This window comes from Vicia villosa, linkage group LG2 (assembly GCF_029867415.1).
Source record: "Vicia villosa cultivar HV-30 ecotype Madison, WI linkage group LG2, Vvil1.0, whole genome shotgun sequence".
In the NCBI taxonomy this organism is placed as follows: Eukaryota; Viridiplantae; Streptophyta; class Magnoliopsida; order Fabales; family Fabaceae; genus Vicia; species Vicia villosa.
Genome location: NC_081181.1, coordinates 124,727,422 through 124,748,943, shown reverse-complemented (window position 1 = coordinate 124,748,943; position 21,522 = coordinate 124,727,422). Strand labels below are relative to the sequence as shown.

General features: G+C 31.4%; 1 protein-coding gene, 1 long non-coding RNA gene and 1 pseudogene across 5 annotated transcripts; 2 read left to right on the top strand and 1 right to left on the bottom strand.

Moving 5' to 3' along the window:
- Positions 1 to 5,988: 5,988 nt before the first annotated feature.
- LOC131654262 (U5 spliceosomal RNA) lies at positions 5,989 to 6,098 on the bottom strand (annotated as a pseudogene).
- Positions 6,099 to 7,100: 1,002 nt separating this feature from the next.
- LOC131651993 (uncharacterized) lies at positions 7,101 to 9,503 on the top strand. Of its 4 annotated transcripts, none has more exons than XR_009298534.1 (4): positions 7,101 to 7,759; positions 8,479 to 8,548; positions 8,639 to 8,701; positions 8,977 to 9,503. It is a non-coding gene; the product is annotated as an uncharacterized LOC131651993 (long non-coding RNA). The 4 variants fall into 4 exon arrangements; XR_009298536.1 differs by having other exon boundaries at positions 7,101 to 8,342; XR_009298535.1 differs by having other exon boundaries at positions 7,101 to 8,342; positions 8,479 to 8,701.
- A 2,451-nt stretch (positions 9,504 to 11,954) lies between these two features.
- LOC131649936 (uncharacterized) lies at positions 11,955 to 14,457 on the top strand. Its single transcript, XM_058919680.1, has 10 exons — positions 11,955 to 12,009; positions 12,158 to 12,300; positions 12,476 to 12,594; positions 12,727 to 12,817; positions 13,126 to 13,215; positions 13,300 to 13,457; positions 13,557 to 13,677; positions 13,759 to 13,830; positions 14,154 to 14,207; positions 14,293 to 14,457. The coding sequence occupies exons 1-10, from the start codon at positions 11,955 to 11,957 to the stop codon at positions 14,455 to 14,457; spliced, it is 1,068 nt and encodes a 355-aa protein (XP_058775663.1).
- Positions 14,458 to 21,522: the final 7,065 nt, after the last annotated feature.

The window sequence follows — 21,522 nt, the reverse complement described above, 5'->3', positions numbered from 1 at the left end:
TCCTGAAGAACTACAAAATGTGATTGAGTTCCTGAAGAACTATACAAAACAAAAAACCTCTCTTAAACTAATGTTAAGATATCTCAAGAGAATTACTTAAAGGATTATTTTTCTTAATCGATATGAATGTATTTGATTAAAGTGTTTAATAATGAAATACTATTATATTGGTTTTGACTTATATTGGAGGTATCGAATATCTTTGTATTACACAACACAATTTGGACAGAAAATGGGTAATAGAAAAGCTACCTTTTTTTTTTCCCGGGCTTGTACTACACTTATATTAGTACAATTGAAGCACATGTCATTGTAAACCTGTAGTTTACAAATTACACTTAAATGTGTCGTTGGTAAAACCGATTGGGTCATCTCGGATTTAATATGACGCGGATAATTTGTATTGAAGAACCAGAAGTTTCTTCAATCCAGTCAATTTTTGTGTGTTTCTAAAGGAAAATAAAAATTTGAGAAATTACGATTTTATGACACTAATTGTTGCATCGACTAAAATATCATGCATATGTCTCTACTCACAACCAGAAGTTTGTGAAATTATTTTCTCAACTAATTAGACTAAGATCTTGTTTTCTAGATTTTTTAGAAATTCCTGTATAAGTATCACATATATTATTAAAATTGATATTGAATATCATGTAATATATATTCATAAAAAGAAAATGGACCCGAAGATCCGTTCTTTAGACGTCTAAAGTTAATTATATGGTTGATACTTATGAGATCATCAATTATAAATTATATATTTGAAACACCCAAAGTATGATATTAAGATATTTATTTGCATTAAGCCAATAAGATACTATATCTTAGTCCTCCCTAAGTTATTCTAATATTTCTCATCTAAGTGAACATTTGGATGTGTTGTGTATATTCCAATTGCTCCAATATAATACATTAAGATGAGTCATGAAAGAATATTGGAAAATATAATTAATATGAATCTCAATTTTAAGGATATAATTTGAGAAAATAATCAAATACTTGATTGCAGTCCAGTAGGCTGATTATCACTTGATAAATTAATTTTCCCAATATTAGGGGGAGGGAATAAGCAGCTGAAATCATGAACAAGAAGTTCAAATGAACAGATGAAATCATGAACAAGAAGTTCAAATGAACAATTTAAAATACATTGTTGTCTTGATCCTCGTACAAATCAATATGAACCAAAAGTTCAAAATATTATTCATTTGCAAAGTTTATCAAATAAATTATCAGCTGATAATACTCCACTCAAAGTGGATTCTCTTATTGGATAATATAATAATGCAAATGAGTTGTTGTTGCGCCTGAAGCGTGGTATAAAAGTTGGTTCCAATGTTAAAAGTCCTCTACTAAGAAAAGAAACTAAAGATGACCCAAGTGAGGATATGAAAATGCTTAGAGCACTTTGACATAATTTAATTTTCAGTTCCAGAAGAATAAATCAAGTACTTGAAATATGAAATAAAGAGATCTCGATAAATTATGTCATGGATGAAATGGAATGGAACCGAAATTGAGATAACTGAATAAAGTCAATATTGACAATGTCTTTGTATACAATATAGCGCTAAAAGTGATCAATGATAACGAGGATCATGAGTCAAAGTCTATTAAAGATTGTAGACTAAGTGAGAATTGGCCAAAATAAATATATTCAATTGAAGAAGAACTAAACTCACTTTACAAGTAACTCACTTTTGGACCTGTAGTCCGAACACCTCAAGATGTGAAACTAATGTGATATAAATGAGTTTTTGTGAAAAAGAAAAATAAGAATGATATAAAGTTTGATTTATTGCTCAATGATTTTCACAAAGACCTAAGATTGATTTTGATATATTCACCTGTAGTGGATTCAATCGATTTTTGATAATTAATTAGCCTTGTAACACATGAAGGGCATAATTTGAACATGATGGGTGTAATGACATCTTATTTGTATGGTTCACTTAATAGTGACATTTACCTGAAACTCCCTGAAGGGTTCAATATACCAGAGGCACGTAATTATGGATCTCGAGAAAATTACTACATCAAATTGAACAAGTCTCTGTATGAGTTGAAAGAATCTGGATGCATGTGGTATAATCGCCTCAGTGAATATTTACTAAATGATGAATATACAAATAATTCAATTTGTACTTGTATTTTCATAAAATGATGTGGAAAATAATTTGCAATACTAATTATCTATGTGAATGTGATACATATTATTGGAACTCCTGAAGAGCTTCCAAAAGCTATAAATTCCTTAAAGAAAGAGTTTGAGATGAATGACCTAGGAAAAACAAAAATTATGTCTAGCCTTACAAATTGAGAATTTGGACAATGGAATATTTGTACACCAGGAAGATTATATAGAAAAGTGTTGAAACACTTCTATATGGACAAATCTCATTCGTTGTCTACTCCAATGATTGTTATATCATTAGATGTAGAGAAAGATCTTTTCAGGCCTCAAGAAAATGATTACAAAAATTGTTTGGTCCTGAAGTACCATATCTTAGTGCAATTGGAGCACTAATGTACCTTGCTAATTATACACGTCTTGATATATCGTTTGTGGTCAATCTATTACCAAGATACAATTATTCACCTACATGAAGACATTTGAACAGAGTCAAACATATACTTCGTTATCTTAGAGATGCTGGTTACTTGTCAGATTCTCACAATAGTAGATCAGAAACAGGCTATTTGTTTACATGTGATGGTACAACCATTTCATGGAGATCTATGAAACAACTCATGGAAACAACTTCATCAAATCCCGCATTACTATTACCACTACATGAAGTCACTTCGAAGAAGACATTTTAAGAAACAACTACAAAGAATATCGTCTCACATGTAAACGTCTGCATGAGGGGGAGAAATACATATGTTTTGCACTCTTTTTTCCTTCACCATGGTTTTGTCCCATTGGGTTTTTCTGGTAAGGTTTTTAACGAGGCAATTCACATTCAAAGGATATTGTACTCTTTTTCCTTCACTAGAATTTTTCCCACTGGGTTTTTTCTAGTAAGGTTTTAACGAGGCATATCCTCAATGGACATCCAAGGGGGAGTGTTATGAATATTTATGTTAGTGGATGTCCATCCATCTCCATGTTCTTCATCTTCCTATTCCATACTTAATATGTGTGATTTTCTATCTCCTTTGAGTCCTATAAATAGAGACTCATATTACAATGTAAAGCACACTTGAAATAAGATAAGATAATATTGCTCTCTTTCTTCTCTACCTCTCTTTGATCTCTCTATTGTTTTAGTTAATTTCATAACAAATTCTACCTTGTTCATTTTTATCTGTTTTTAGCTTTAGTCAAAATACTTTGGAAGGAGTAATAGTTCTTATTATGTACCACATCAAGGGATTATTTCTGCACCTTTACTATCCATAAGCAAAAATATTTATACGATGACAACTCACCTCACAACAGAAGAGGAGCCATATTGAGTTAAATGTTTTATTCCATCTTTTATCTTAAATCTTTACAGACCTCATCAATTTCTTGATAGCTTACAAAAGAATCTTACAAAAGAATCCTGTTGAAGACATAAAGCCTTTATCAATTTCTTGATAGCTTACAAAAGAATCCTGTTTAGTATACAGACACAAGTCAGCAGATTATGCATGCACAAAACAAAAATGCCAAATTCCAATGAAAGATGAAACAAAGAAAAATACATTTGACACCCCGCCAGATTGATTAAGCATGCAAAATGAGCCTGTTAGGATGCTAATAAGAAACCCTAACAAACTAAAGAAAAGCTAAGAGAAATAAAAGAGACAAGTAAAATAAACTAAGAAAATTAAAGACTTTTCATTTCATTTTTTTCCCTAATGTCTCAATGAGACTACAATATATAGTACTCCTAATGGGTAAATTAATAAAGCCCAAACTTATAAAAGCCCAATTCAACAACCTTACAATATCCTAAGAACATTCTAGAATTACTACAAAACAACAACTAATATAAAATACTAAATAACTATATTAACTCTCTATCATTGCCGACGGGTTCACTTGAACCTTGTCCTCAAGGTTCTAAAAATAATGAGCGGAACATTTTTTTTTCAACAAAAAAATTTAGCCATTAACACATAATGTCTTGGCATAAATAATGTTGGAACTTGACAACCATGTGATAAAAGATAACAGTGGTTTCTCATAAATGCCATCCACCTACAAGAGATGTCACACATAATGATAGCAACAAATATCTCAATCACAAGTCACAATGTGAGAGCACACTAGAAAGAGAGCACATGAGAGAGAGTGTCAGCAGAGCGTGAGTAGACCGCACAATAGGTGATAATTGACTACTTCTTCCTTTTCTTTGTCATAACAATTCTCAACTTTTGTTTGTCTCTCACTCGTTCTCTTTTTTTTTTTTATTTCTTTTCTTTCTCTCGTTTCTCCATCTTTCTTCCTTCATTAATTCTTACTCTCTTTTTTTTTTCCTTTCCAAGAAAATAAAAATAATGAAATATTTAAAAATTATGGAACTACAAATCCAGTGGTCTTACTGGTAGTTCCGAAGGTGGAGATGATTGAAAATCTGGTGGTTTTGATGGAGGTCGAAGGTGTAAAATGTTGAACGGTGGATGATCTAGTGCTGACAATACCTGTTGCAGATCTGGTGGTTTAGGTGGCGGTTTTGGTGAGTCCGGCTGCTTAGGTGGCAACACAATTGTTTCTTCCGGTGACGGTTCTGTTTTTCCCGGCGACAACAATAGATCTGTTTTCTTCAAAGATGACTGTGGAAATTTTCTTAGAGAAAATGACTGAGCAGTCGTCGGATATGCTGTCGGAATACTTATCAGAGTTGTTGCCGGAGTTCTCAAAAACACTGTTGGAGTCGGCGATTTTGCCGAAAAAGACTCCGGACATACTGTCGGATTTACAATCGGAAGCAGTTGTAGTAAATCATGGAATTTTTCTTCTTCCTCTTGTTGTTGTTCTGGTTTTGTTTCAATAATAATTTTTTTAAACTTTTCTAAGCGTTTTCGTTGGACATCTAAAAACTCTTGTGATGAAGCTTTGAAAGAATTACTCAGATTTTTAATCTGTTCTTTCAATTCTTCCCTAGATTTAGTTGCCATCTCATGAGTTTCTGTTATATATTGTTTTAAGATTTCTAGTTGGTGAAATGTTTCTGGCTGAGAGAAGAAATTTTGAGGTTGAGGTTGAGGTGGAGAAAAAGGTATATGTTGTTGGTGTGGAGTGGAAGTTGAAAAAGGAGGATTTGAGAATGAATAGTAACATGGAGGATGTGGATTTATGGATGGTGGAGCAGAAATGATGGTTGGAGTGGAATAATGTGAATGAGTGAATGTAGGATAAAATGGATGATTGTAGTAAGAATATGCCATGGATGGGAGATTGAGTGCATTAATGAAAGCACCAATGTTAGGATGCTAATAAGAAACCCTAACAAACTAAAGAAAAGCTAAGAGAAATAAAAGAGACAAGTAAAATAAACTAAGAAAATTAAAGACTTTTCATTTCATTTTTTTCCCTAATGTCTCAATGAGACTACAATATATAGTACTCCTAATGGGTAAATTAATAAAGCCCAAACTTATAAAAGCCCAATTCAACAACCTTACAATATCCTAAGAACATTCTAGAATTACTACAAAACAACAACTAATATAAAATACTAAATAACTATATTAACTCTCTATCAGAGCCCATGTTGAATCTCAAGATTTCCAACGTTTTAACTTAACAGTATATAAAGCAGACAACTAATAGTGCTTAAAAACTAGTCAACCATCAATTTGCCGGGTAAAATATCAGGGGTTTAAGAGTCTCTTTTTGATACGCCAATTTGATACATCTTGTTAAAAGGAAATGCACATGGAATAAATCACAACAAAACTAATAAAATTTGACAAAAACCTAAGTAATAATACAAAAAGAATCCAAAAGAAACTTAGAACTAAACTTGCAGAGTCCTCTAATGGAAGACGCTCCCAAAAACTGGCAAACCAAAAACAGGCGTATGCCGCTAATTATGACTGACACAATATTCTTTAGTAAAAGGCAAAAAAATAATTTGCTATGTCATCATCACACGGCTCCGTAGATGTATGCTATTAGAGGTCCTTTCATTTTATATATAAGGAGCATAGGTTATTTTATGAAGGAGACGATGTGGGACTTGAGTCTGATACCCACTCCTATCAGAATCTAGCTACTAAAATTAGATTTCAATGTAAAAACAGCACATGAATAAAACCCCAGCTTGCAACAGAGGAGAGGAGCTAACGATCTTTAAAACCCTTCACCATGGTTATAGCCTATAGGCATACAAAAGAGCGCTGTAGAAGATAAAGAGGATTTGCCTTAGTTCGTAGACTCAAAACCCTTTTTTGCAACAGAACCAAAACATAATTTGCAAATATTTATGAAAAAAAGTTGATTTTTTGTATTGAATACCTTGCTTGGTTCTGAGAGAGAACGGAAGCTTCTCGCTGGTGTTGATACGGTATACAAAGCTTTGCAAATGGAAATGGAAACACTAAAAGAAGAGAGAGCTAGAAAGACAACTTGCTCGGTTTCCTTCTTCAAAGCAAGTAACATAGAGATTCATGCTCCATTTAACAAAACCATAATGCACACACAGGAAGACAAAACCTATATCCATTTTTCCCTGTAATTGTTGTTGGTTTGGTAAAGTGTTTTATTTTAGTTCCTCGACTTGTTGCCACGTAACTAATTCTAATACTATTTACAATGGTTTCCAAATTCAACACCCTATTTTTTCACTTTTTATACTCCACATTATCTTCTCTCTCTTCCACCTAATAATTCAACACACATTCAACTTTTACTCACTACAATAGTCAACTATCTACCCAATACTATAATGTTGCCCAAACTGACTAATATACCCTTCCTTCAAAAAAAATTTACACTACCAAAAGGCTATCTAAGTAATTAACAAATTAAAATTTCATATTTGCCATTTGTGTGTTTCTCATTGGACAAACTCAAATTGTTTTGTACTTCCATTCAACTTTTTGTCATTTTTTCGTTTCCCTCCAATCAATTTTATACCCACTCCTCTGCATAACTTCTTTTCATCTTTGGGAACCACACAAGAGAGGAACTTCTTTTTCATCCTTTCTCATCCTCTCTTTGTTTTCTCTTTCTCTTCCCTCTTTCTCTTTCTTTCTGTCTTCTCTTTCTTACAAAAGTAGAACCACAAAAGTCATGTAATCTGATTTGAAAAAAATTAGGTTTCCAACAAATATTTTCATTCCCTGTTTCTCTCGCTCTCCACGCCTTTCCTTTCTCTCTTCTATCTTCTCTCTTCTCATCTCTTCCCCCTCCCAAACCCTAAAGCCGCAGCTGCACGTTTCACCGCCGCTACCCTTCTCATATCTACACGTTTTTCCTTTTCGTTTTCTTTAACTTATTATTTTTAACTTTCTCTGTTTTACCATGTTTGTGGGTTTAGAACATTGATAGTTTTATTTTGGTTTGTTTGTGTTTTTTATATCTTCATGTTGTTTGTGTTTGTTAATGTTTTTCTGTTAAAACCTTATATTCATCACTGATTACAATTGTTTTGATTTGTTGACAGGTTTGGAGTTTTCCCCTTATTTTGCAGATTTTCTTACTCGGTTGTACTCTTCGTCGTCCATGGTTTTGCTTCGTCAAGCGACTCAACAACAACGTTTCTTCTTCGATTTTCTCAATCCTTGATAAAACCCTCTCATCATTGCAATATTCGAGGTCTTCAATTTTCAATTTCACTTTATTTTTTTTCAATTCAAATTTCTAGGGTTTTTGTTTTTGTAAATTCGTAATGCTTTTCGTTTTTGTTGTTTTCTAATTTAGGTAGTTCGTTACTTCATTCTTTTCCTTTTCTGTTGATTCGTCTATTAGGGTTTCATTTTCTTATACTCGTGAGTCTATTTTTATCTTTTACTGAAAAAAATCGAAATCATGTTTTCGAGTAAATTGTAATGGAAGCAATATAGGGTAGAAGATTTATTTGTTTTCTCTGGTAAAAAAATACACACTTGCTTTCTGATAAAAACCACTGTTGATTATACTATATTATTATACCAAAATTATATTTGTTTATTATCAAGCTATCATATCATATGATTTATTATATATTAGTATTAATTTAATTTAATTAAATCAAGTTCTCCGAGTTCAGATTGTGCAGTGGAACTTTCTAATGCTTTGTTATTGCTTAATGTGGTAGTATATAATGTAATGATATAAGGAAGTAAGTTAAGAGAAAACAAAGATGGGTGTGACTTTACTTAAGTACCTAAAATATAATTCTCAATAAATATGATGGCAGGTGATTATTGCTATATCTATGTGCGAGATCATGTTTAAAATTATTTCCTTCGTATGCATAACTTCTCCTTAACTTAGACAGCCTTTCTTTTCATTTGCTTCTATTAGAGATGATTTATAATTTGATGTTATTGCAGATTTAAAGACATATTTCAGGAGGTATATGAAGAAAGGTTGCAGCAAAAGTTTGAAGAACATTCAATATGGGTTGTTTTGATGTCCATGAACTAATTATTTTTTATGCAATTTTGTAGCTAATATCTCCCTGTTATGTACAAAAATCTTATTTGTCTGCAGATTAGACTATGCTCTACAATGAAATATTTCTGTGGAGCCAAGAAAGACTCAATCCTTGGCGAGGTATGCTTTATCGGCTCATTTCCGTGACTGTTCATAGATGGACTCATTTTAATTGTTATATTGGTTACTATAACTGTAATAATGATGCAGTTATATAAATCTTATGCGGTGATATGCAAATCATCACTAATTCCCCCAGCTGGAATTATGGGATTTTCAAACATGTGCAGAGTGTTAAATGACCAGTTATCTAATTTGATTTGATTACGAATTTGTTGATAGAGTTTTTGCCATTAGATGATTGGCTAATGATGTTTCATAAATAATTACTATAGGGCCTTATAAAACTAGGACAATCCCGAGATGATAAATTGAGATGAGTGACACTCAAAGTAGATGAAGGGGATATTACTTTTGCATTGCAGGTAATCTTTCATCACTTGGTTTTTAATCCCCCTAAGATTATTGTGCTTGAGTTGATAGTTATCACTGTTTCTTTGCCACTAATAAATTTCATCAAACACGGTATCCGCTTTTTTCGAAATTGTTTTCAATGATCTTGCTTACTGGTGGTGGCAACAGTTTCAGAAGCAAGAGATTTTAGAGAAATTTCCTGCTTACTGGTGGTGGCAACAGTGTCAGAAGCAAGAGATTTTAGAGGAATTTTATTTATTTATTTCTAGAGAATAATATAGCAATTGATGTAATCATTAATTATAAACATTAAGATTTCACATTAATAAAGTGATTCTTTTCTCATACTATACCAGCCTCAAATATTGAGTTTTGAGATTCATTGCACAATCTTCAATCCAATGCAGTAATTACACACTTCAATTGATATATGGTTGATTCTTATTAGATTATATTCTTATTGTTAACAGGTGTTCCTTGGACAAAAAAAATCTGGAATTCATTGAATAATGAAGAGGAATACAAAATATAATTCAACTTAATTCTATTCCCTAATCTAGAAACCGCCTAAATAAAACCAGCATGTAAAGTTTAACTTAAATATATACACTTAAATACATACGTTAATTGTGTTTAACACCCCTGCAAACTGGAATGCATATCCAAGTTTGTTGACAAGTATGGTAGGATAGTATAATTTATTTTTTAATTTAAATAAATTTTTTTATTTCACGGGTCACTATCAATATAATATTTATTTTAATTTAATCAATTTTTGTCTTAATTTGAGAGACAATTTACAATTAAGTAAATTATTTCATATTTTGCATTTTTGTTTAAAATTTTACATTTGCATTTGTTACAATTTTATTTTTTTCTCCAACTCACATGTCCTTTTTTATATGGTTATTTAATGAATTGAGTTTTCATGATCATCTATTATCAAGCAATTAATATTTAATTGACCAAATTACCTATTGCACACAAAATTAACACATGAATACGAAAATAAAATGTTTAATCTTACGGGTCACTTTCAAAACAATGCCTAATTTATTTTAATCAACAATAACTTTTATTTGAAAAATAAAGTATTTATTTTCATACTAATAATATCGTATTAGTAAAACTTTTTTTAAATGGTTAATTTCCATTTTATATATGCAATTTGGTCAAATTTCTTTACTTGTCTTTTTTCGCGTGGTTCAAAAAATACTACACCACAAATAATGCACCCGGGCGACAGCACGGGTCTCTGACTAGTTTTGTTTAATAAAATTCAACACCCTACCCCACTACTTTTATTTCATATTCTTATTTTCTTTTATATTTTTGTTTTATGATTATATATTAAAATTAATTATATATTAATATTATTATCAATTGAAATTATGAAAAATGATGAATTTTAATATTATTAATTATATATTAATATTATTATCAATTGAAATTATAAAAAATTATGAAAAAAAAATGGAATTTTTTGGTGTGTCCAAATCAAATGAACCAAGTCTCTATTTATAGACAAAAAAATGATGAATTTTGGTGAAAATAAAAATAAATAAAAAATTTATTTACTATAAAATAAATGACATTAAATAATTATCATGAAATAAAAATATAAACACTCACAACAACCAATAATAATTTGCCAAAAATATTATGTGGCCCCCACTAATTTCTCATTCAACATGTTGAATGTTTTCAACACTAAATAATCCACATCACTTTCAACATAGGATTCAACACACCATTGTACCAATTCAACTATTGAAAAAAAAAATTCAACACCTCCATTGTAAATAGTCTAATTCTGCTCAAGCCAACGATGCACTTTAACATTGTCATTGTGACACGTTTTTGCCCATTATGTTGAAGCTATGATTCATTTACTAACACATACCTATTTCATTTTGATTATATATAAAAAGAACTTCATAATGTATTTATTAATTTTCTTTATTAAATTTTAAATTTCTTTTATTTATGTTTTTAGTTTTTTTCAAATTCTTTTTTTCTTTTAGGAATAAGTTTTTTAGGACGTATCCAATATCTATTATTTATTAAAAGATTGATCAAACTTTTATTATTGTCCTTTTCTAAAAAAAAAATTGCACTACAAATTAGACAAAATGATAACTAATAAAATCACCCTACCACTTTTCTATTTTTCAATCAGTATTGGATACTTGATACAACCAAAACTTCTATCATTCATTCTCACTTTTCTTTATTCTCTCTCTTACTTCATTATATCCCCACCATTTCCATATTCTCTCATACTTTATTTTAAAATGTAATAATTCAATATTTTTTATTTATTATTATTAAAAATGTATTTTATCAAATTGAATAATACTACATAATCAGTCAAACAACTAACTTTTTATCTTACGGGTCACTATCAAAATATTATCTTTATTTGAAAATAAAATTCTTCTTTTCAAATGTCAATATTTTTCTTTCACCATGTCACAAGTTTTTTATTATTATTTAATACAATTGAGTTTATATAGTAATTGTTTATTTTACAATTATGTAATCTATCATTTAAGAAAAGTCTAGCTTTTCCTCATCATATGGGCTGCCGCATCAGCATCTCACTCTCACAAAATTCCACATCATTCCCTCCTCATTGTGTGTTGCGGCAGTTCTAAGGGTGGAACTTTAAACCTCACAACCTCTCATGATCTTGCAGTTACAGATTGTTTACTTTCTCTGGCCATCCACGTTCCAAACTGCTTACGGCAATAATGACCTCATATAATGCCTTGCATATTTATCAATCACTTTCATTTTTCTTCTTTCCATGTTTTCTAACTTCTGCGGTTATAATTCAGTGTGGTGTGAATTTGCATGATCATGGCTAGGCCTGTCGAGAGAATAGCAGAGATCAACGATGGGAAAGAGCTTTGAAAGATTGTTGTTAGGATTCACCACAGATGGAATGTTGTGTCTAACAACAAGGAACATTTTGAAATGATCTTTGTTGACAAATTGGTGATTACCCTGTTTATGCTTCGGCGTGTTTATGATTTATGTATGTTTTTTCCCTATGTTGTGTATTATACAATTTGAAACATTTTTGGTTTCTGTCGCAAGGTGATGATATTCATGTTGTTGTTCCAACACCGCATGTGTCGGTGTTCAACGACAAATGCCTATTAGGGCATACCTATACTGTATCAAATTTTAAGGTGGTGCCTTATGTTCTGGCCTTCAAGGCATCAAGACACAAATATATGGTAAAGTTTACTGCTGGAACGTCTGTCGCTGATGAAGACAAACATGAGATACCCCAGAAATCGATTGTTTTTACAAGTTTTTTAGACATCATAACAGGGAAGTTTGTCAAAGATGTCCTGCTTGGTGAATATACTTTTTCGCTGTTTTGTTTTCTCATTTTTTGATGGCTTTTAGTCCTGTGAAATTAATATATTTGTTTCAGATGTCATTAGAATGGTCGACAGTATTGGTTATGCACATACTGAGTCTGGTGCAAAGAAACAGCAAATTAGCATGGTGTTGCGTGACCACAGGTTTGTTTTTCTTATACCTAAGTCTCTCAGATAGTAGAATCATGTGATATATCCTAATGTTTTGTGATCATGGTTATGCAACAACATGTTGAACTGTACTCTATGGGAATCATATGCGAACCAGTTCATCAGGTTTAACAAAGATAAGGTTGATGCATTAGTTCCTACAGTTGTGTTGCTTCAGTATGCCAAAGTGAAAGAAGAAGGTTATTTCATCAGTTATGTAAATCATTTTAAATTAATAGGAAAACTACAAATTCTATAAAAAAATCCACTGACAAAGTATAATTTGACTTTGCAGAAAAGTATCCTCTGTCCGTGATAAACACCTACAATGTGACCCTTTTATGTGTTGATGCTGATTTCCCTCTCATGAAAGACTTTACCGAAAGGTATGTTGTTACTACCATCCATTATATGTCATTGCTTTATTTAGGACTTTGCTAATAATCCACGTTCTGCAGAATGCCTAAGGAGAGCAGGATAACCCTATCTTATTAACTCGGAGCAAATTCCCAATTATCCCCCCAGAATTCTAAAAATTCTCAGCTTACTCCTGTGCAAAAATTGTTGCCCAAGGCTGTGGTTTTACCTATTGCTGAGATTACTCAACTTAAGGATGTATGTCTTACTATTGTTTCATATAATATTTATAACCTCATCATTTGTGGTGATAATTTCTGATATAATCCACTCTTTGTCCAGATTACATTTTGTGTTACTGTCGCTACAACGAAATTATTGGTCGCGTCTCCATTTGGATGGTACTATCGTGCTTGCCATATGTGTCAATCTATAGCACGTGGTGACAAACCCCCGTTTGAGTGTGAAGCCGGTAATGAAACCATGGCTGAAGTCATTAGGTTTTAGTTGTTGCCATCTAGTCTAGTTGTTGCTGTCATGTTTATGCAGACTCTATGTTGTCTGCTTTTTTAATGGAACGATTTCTTATGATGATTCAGGTATAAGTTTGAGATTGAGGTTACACATGGGGGTAAAAGTTGCAATTTTGTGTTCTGGAACAGAGAATGTAAAATGATCTTGGGTTTATCTGCATCTCAACTTCGTAACACTATGATCAAGGTTATATATTTATTCTGATCACCGAATAGAATGTACTTTCCTATACTATGCGTACACTAATGCCAACGCTTCTTTATATAGGATGGAATTACTGATCCATTGGACTTCCCATTAGCAGTTGATCAGTTGTTGAAGTTGGAAATGGCTGTTAAGGTTAAGTGGCATCCACGCTGGAAGAACTATTCATTCATTATGATTATAAAAAATGACCCTATTATCCAGCAACTTAAGGAAAAGTGAGGAACGAACGAGGTACATTCTTTTAAACCGTCATTCATTTTATATAAGAGGTCCTGCTATTATAACAAATGTTTCCATTTATTTTCTTTTTGTTTTTTTTAACTGCAAAGGAACCAATTCCAATCCAAACTATAATATCAGAGCCTCTGGAGGTACAAACTTCAAACCGTGTATGCCTTTCTTTTTGGTTTTCTACCAGTATATTATACTGTATGACTATGTTTAACTATGTATAGATTAAAGAGAGTGTTGATGAGGCTAAAACAGATGTGCATGAAGACCGTGAATTGGTTACGATGAGCTTCAATTTTCACATTTACTTCCTTACATTTATATCGATAATCCTGAATAATATTCTTCAACATTATCCGTCAGGACCTGGAAATTACATTTGAGCACAAGCCTAATATTGTCACACCTGCTGGTAAGAGGCATTTTCCTAGTGCATCAAGTGAATCCACTAATTTGGAAGGATTATATGATGGAGAACTCTCATCAAACAAGCTGAAGAAGATAATTAAATTGGAGAAGAATGGTTAGATCTATTGTTACTTTAGTGTGTATTTTGCTTATGTATTTATTCTGCAAATTTGTTGTTAGTTTCCTTTAGTTTTAAGGATGAGTGAGATTTGTTTTTCTGTAATAATTATTGCATGAATACCTACTATGTTACTCATGTTATGTTCCTTTGGTTTTAAGGATGTGTGTGGTTTGAGTTTCATATTATATTCAAATAACTTCAACTTCTATTACATATTATAGATCCTATTATCAATTATTCTAATTCTTTTTTATCATATACCATTCTTTCCATTAAATATAGTTTTTACACAAACAACATATTTGTCCTATTCTGTTTTTACAATATCATATAACATCTATCTCATTTTAACTATTCTTCTTACAATGGGACCTTGGTTTTTTCTTATTTCAACATTATAAACTTTACATAATGATTCGATGTAGACCATGATATAATGTTGAATATTCTACTGCATATACTTAAAATAATGATGTGGGGAAGAACGGTATGTTTGTATTTTTCATTCCTAATCATTCTTTCATTATGTATGTATGATGAAACATCAATTGTGCTTCATAAAGAAAGACCAAAACTTAAAAGATTTGACTATGTTAACTATAAATAAGTAATTTTGTATCTGATCTTTTACTAATTGGGATAAGAGTGTAATGCTGATACAATATTAAGTGATAGAATACATTTTAACTATCAGCATATTAGAGATGATTAATATAATATAATAAGAAAACTTCAAAAGTATGTTCCCAAAACGATTGTACAATACATTTTAAAATAGACCATATATAAGTATGTTCGCATTTTGTTTAAGGTGCTTACAAAATAACATCCTCAGCACATATACAAAAGACATTCTACCAAAAATACATTCCCAACATATAATATAACCATTCAACTTCCGCCATACTACAAGGTTAACTGATAACAGGAGTTAATTACACAGGTTGAGAGATTTGGCAAATTCGTACCATCCTAAGGCCATGTACTTTTCATACGGCTGGGGTACCCCCTTTCTAATAGCTTTGTGGACCTAACAGGTAACAATGTTCTTCGTCCTCACATCCAGCGGATTGATTTCGTCTTGAAAGAGACGAAGGTATCTTTTTGCGATTTCCTTAGGAAAATGCTGCATACAGGAAAAATTCATAATCATTCATATTATACATTATGTGCATTTTCAATAAGATGAAAATCATATTCAAATGCTTCTTTATCATTACATTCTGCTGTGTAGATTTAGCATTTCTAACATGAGTCTCTTCCAAAAAAAATTGAGCACCTGTAGAACAGTCTACGGTAGTGTCAGTTCCCACCTTTGATTTTTTCACCACTTTACGTCTTCCTTTCTTACCCTGTTTTGATCCACTCGCTTCGGCAACTTCTGAAACTCTCATTTCATTTGTGTTCATGTCTGTTATTTCCTCTTTTACATTTGTAACTCCTGCATTATGATGGCTTTCAACACTTACCCTATTTTGTGTACGAATATCAATATTCGACACAACACCAACAGGGTTTACATCGCGTTGTTTTTTCCAGCATTTTCTTTCCATGTTAGGATCATAGTCTGTCTCTTTAACTAATTCTCCTATGATTTCCATTGCTTGTTCATCGTTGATACAACAACAAATATATATTGAAAAATGACCATATATTAAACATTCTTTACTAAGCATTTAGTGATATACCAAGCAACCACAGGATCCATAAACACTGAAGTAAAATAAAAACTACGTATTTATTCCCGCAATAAAAACCCCCAACAGTTGTTCAATAGCATTTGATTTCTCAACAAATATCATACATAATACAACATTAAACTATGTTGATTCTTCAGTCATCACTAACTGCTTATAACTTTTATTACCCCACTACCCTATTTTGTACAGTAATAGGAAAGTGAAATAAAATTAACTGCTTATACCTCAAATGATTATCATCATTGGAAGGAATCCGCCCAGAAGAACCTCCGTGAGAACATGTCATTGTAAAAAACCCTAACAGACAATCAGTTTCAATGCTCAACTTCTATTCAATGCAAGAGAAAACAAAAGTATAAAAAAGAACTTTGTACATGCAGATAGTGGGGTAACTGTTGAGTTTCTATTTTCTTATAATATTTTATTTACTTAAAGTGTTTTTAAAACTGTAACACATGCATCGAATAAAAAATTATTATTGCCATATATAATTTAAATTAAATACATTTAACACATACAACAGTTACTGTCTTCTTGCTACATTAAGAAACCTTTCTTCTAATTTAAATGTATAACTATCATTCTATTCATATTCAGTTCCAACTTCATATATACTTCAACTATGAATAAATTTTTTTAAATGAACACTACATTTATGAGTTTTCAACCCCACCAATGTCTCTTCAATCAGTAACTGTAACCATTCAGTATTCATGTGTGTGATGTAGACTGCTATACATATCATAAGTCTTTTAGATAAACCTATACAAATCAATAATATTTGTATTATTCACCATACTTTTGTTTTTATGATGGTCACAGATGTTGTTGAAAACACTGTTGCTCAAACGTCAATTGCTAGAAATTGGAGAAAACTTATTCTCAAAGCGAAAAGAAATTATCGAAACGGAATCAGATCAAACAACCTCACTTCCCATTTAAATTTTAATTCATCCTCTGTAGCATATGAAACCACTGTTAAAACAACTATGGCTAGAAAGAGAAGGAAGATAATCTTGGATAACAGAAAAAGATTCAGAAATTTCATGACTATGGGGTTTAAATTTCAAATAACTTTGTTATTCAAAATCATAACATGAATCATGCATCTACCTCAAATCATAATATGCCACTTAACTATCATTATTCGGACAATGATGGCTCCAACTCTGACAATAATTTGAATTCTCCTAATACTTCAGACTCCGACGATGATTCAGAGCCTGCACCATTACAGGAGGATCATCTTCAAGGTATACTCCATATGATACAGTAATAACCAAATGATTTCCATTTCCTCTATTAATGCAACTATTCAATATTGTCTTTAATGTAATTACTTATTCTGCTTTGTCCTTACAAAATATTACGATATCGGAGACCAAAATTATGAATGTGCACACTATCAAGCGTGTATGTGGTACCAAGAAAAAGTGGAAAGACACAAACCGACAACACTTCCTCAGTTTCATCATTGCTGCCGTGGTGGAAAAATTGTTCTCCCGTTCCTTGAGAAACCTCCAAAAGTGTTGCAAGATCTTCTATTTAATACAACATATTCAGACAGTAAAAACTACCAGAGTAACATACGAAGATACAACACAATATTCTCATTCACCTCCCCTGGAATGAAGTTTGACACAACATACTCTAAAAGAGGAGGACCCCCTACTTTGAGACTGCACGGTTAGACTTGTCATCGAATCGGTACGCTACTACCCGAAACCGAAAATCCTCCCTAATATGCTCAATTATACATCTACGACACGGACAATGAAGTTGAACACAGAATAAAATGTTTTAAGTAAGCCTGCTGACACAGAAATACATAATTTGTTTATAAAAATATTTTGTTCAACCACTTATTCATGACTGCCAAAAATTCACAGGGACAACAAAGGCATCGAGCGACCCATGGTCAACAAGCTCAAGATAATGTTAGATGAGCACAATGTTCATGCAAAAGCTTTTAGAATGGCACGGGATGTTTTAAGGAAGAATTCTTTCACAGATTTCTGATAGACCCACTCATCATGACCATTGATTCTTCTCAATCTAATGGTTAAAATTAATAAGTAATTAAATATGGAGAGAGAAAATAATATTCATTAATTTTAACTATTAGATTGAGAACAATCAATGTTCATGATGAGGAGTAAGTCTTGATAACTTACTCTTGGAGTAAGCATATATATATATATATATATATATATATATATATATATATATATATATATATATATATATATATATATATATATATATATATATATATATATATATATATATATATATATATATATATATATATATATAGGGCGTATCATATGAGAATGACATATTTATATGAGAATGTGAGAATGAATCTGAACCATTGGATTTTAAAATAAATGGTGGAGATTATGGGTGAATCTTTTTTTTCTCTCTCCTACATTTTGAAATAAATGATGTAGGAGAGAGAAAAAAAAGATACACCCGTAATCTCCACCATTTATTTTAAAATCCAATGGTTCAGATTCATTCTCACATTCTCATATAAATATGGCATTCTCATATGATATGCCCCCTATATATATATATATATATATATATATATATATGGATCAATTTTTGGATATGACTGTAAAAAACAATAGGAAAAAATTATCAAACGTAAAGAAACTTTTTAAAGACTTACATGAGAGATATTTTGACAATTATGAAGGTGTCTATGAGAATAAAATGAATAAGAACTTAAGTTGATGCCTGATTGTTTCAAACTTATCTCTAATTGTAGTTTGTTAAGAATTATGTGGTTTATAGATTTTGAAAGAAAAAATTGAAGAGGTAGTGTTATGAAATTCTCATATAATGAGATAGTACATAAAGAAATTTTTTAAAGACTTACATGGAGAGATATTTTGAAAATTATGATGGTGTGTATGAGAGTAGAATGAATAAGAACTTAGGTTGATGCCATGACTGTTTCAAACTTATCTCTAATTGTTGTTTGTTAAGAATTATGTGGTTTATAGATTTTGAAAGAAAAAATTGAAGAAGTAGTGTTATGAAATTCTCATATAATGAGATAGTATATAAAGAGTGATAATTCATGTATGTGTAGTAAGATAGAATGAATGAGATATAATTGATAAAAGTTGTGGCATTTGGATTTATGTAATAAGAAGTTCACGTGTGAACATGGATGATATAGAATTGATAAAAGTTGTATTATAATTGTATTATAACTTAAAATAGGCAAATTATAGATATCTCTGTTGTTTGAGATATGATTGACTTATTTCTATGTCAACTATTAAGATTCCAAAGATGCATAATATTTTTTGCTTCTCATTTCATGTTCAATATTGTATTTCACAATTCATTCTTTAGGGATCAAATGTGATCTCCTGCCTGTTAGTATATTTTATTATCTCTATAGCTAAGCTTTTATGCAGAAGCTAATTGTTCTATTGTTTGTAGCCACTCCCAAATTGTTTTTTTCCCTTGATCTAAATTGGAAGTTATAAGTAATTCTATAATTAAGGGGATTTAAAAAGGAATTACACTTATTACAGATATATCGAGTGATATGAAATTAATATTACAAATATTTGGTAGCTAATGCATTATGTAAACTGCACAAGGTATTTACATGACTAAGGTATTTTATTTTCTCTTACTTGATTCACTTCAAGACCGTGTAAAGCACGAAATAATTGATGTTGGATTAACTATCCATGTACAATTTGATTATGTAATAGTTGTTGTGAGCTTACCCTCATAGAATAATCTGAAACTCTAATACTCCTCAAAAAGAGCTACTTCAGTGATGCGTTGGTATCAAATTGTACTATAACTTAAGATAAGTAAATTATTGATATCATTGTTGTTTGAGATATGCTTGACTTATTTCTCTGTCAACTATCAAGATTCTAAAGCTCCATTATACTTTTTGCTTCTCATTTCATGTTCAATATTGTATTTCACAATTCATTCCTTAGGGATAAAATGTGATCTCCTGCCTATTAGTATATCTCACTATCTCTATAGCAAAGCTTTTATGCAGAAGCTAATTGTTATATTGTTTGTAGTCACTCCCAAATTGTTTTTTTTCCCTTGACCTAAACTTAAAGTTTATAAGTAATTGTGTAATTAAGGGGAGTTAAAAAGGAATTACACTTATTGCTAGATATATCGGGTAATATGCAAATAATATTACAAATTCTTGGTAGCTGATGCATTGTGTAAACTGCACAAGGTATTTACATGATTAATGTATTTTATTTCCTCTATCCTGATTCACTTAGAGAACGTGTAAAGCATGAATTTAATGAATATTCTGTTAGGGTCAACTCCCATTTCCCATTTCGACTATGAAGAATCGGCTTAGACAACATGTGTTTAATCACGTTGAAATGAGACAAAACAAAAAACATCCATTGTTTTTATATAGTGCTTTAACTTGGTACGACAAAAGTATAAGCATAAACATAGTTTCTTTATCATTCTATATCTAGTTTTTGCATCATTTAAAACTTTACTGAGGTAATAAAAGGCTCTTTCGACGCCATTATCATCTTCTTGGGCCAACATGCTCCATATGGTTAAGTCAGATGCATAAATGTACAACCTCGTACCTTTATTTCTACAAGGGGGTGACAAAATTGGAAGGAGAACTAGATATTCTTTAACCTTGTATAATGCCTCTTGATGCTTTGCTCCCATTCAAAACCTTTATTCTTCAGTCGGAGGAGTGGTGAGAAGGCTTGAGTTCTTCCGCTCAAGTTCGAAATGAACCTCCTCAAGAAATTTATTTTCCTTAGCAAGGACTCTAATTGCAAGCCTCTCAATCATACTTGGTTTTGATGAAGACAATGTGGATATCAACTTTCATAAAGGATGTGCAAAAAGAATATTAAGTCTTAAGCAAATTTCCATCATTTCAAGTTTTGAAGAATTATGAAGTTTTATATCAAGCTAAAGCATCAAAGGTATAAATGATTTTCATTTTGATATATAAATGTTCACAAATATATTCCACATGCATTGCATAACATACTACAAAATTTCATGTCATTTTAATCCTTTGAAACCTCTTTCATAAGTTAAAACCTAAGAAAAGTTTTCAGGAACCGGTTCCTCCCTAGCTGGGAACCGGGTTCCAGCATTCAGCATAAACAAGGTTATGTGGTTTACTACTAGAAATCGGGTTGTCCTTAGCTGGGAACCGGTTCCCATGTTCAAAATTTCAAATTTTCTGCTGTAACGTTCAGCAGGAACCGGGTTGTCCCAGGCAGGAACTGGTTCCTACTGAACCAGTGTATTTTTCCATTGCATGTTTTCACCCCATACGAAATTATATTCTTTCCACTTAATCATTGC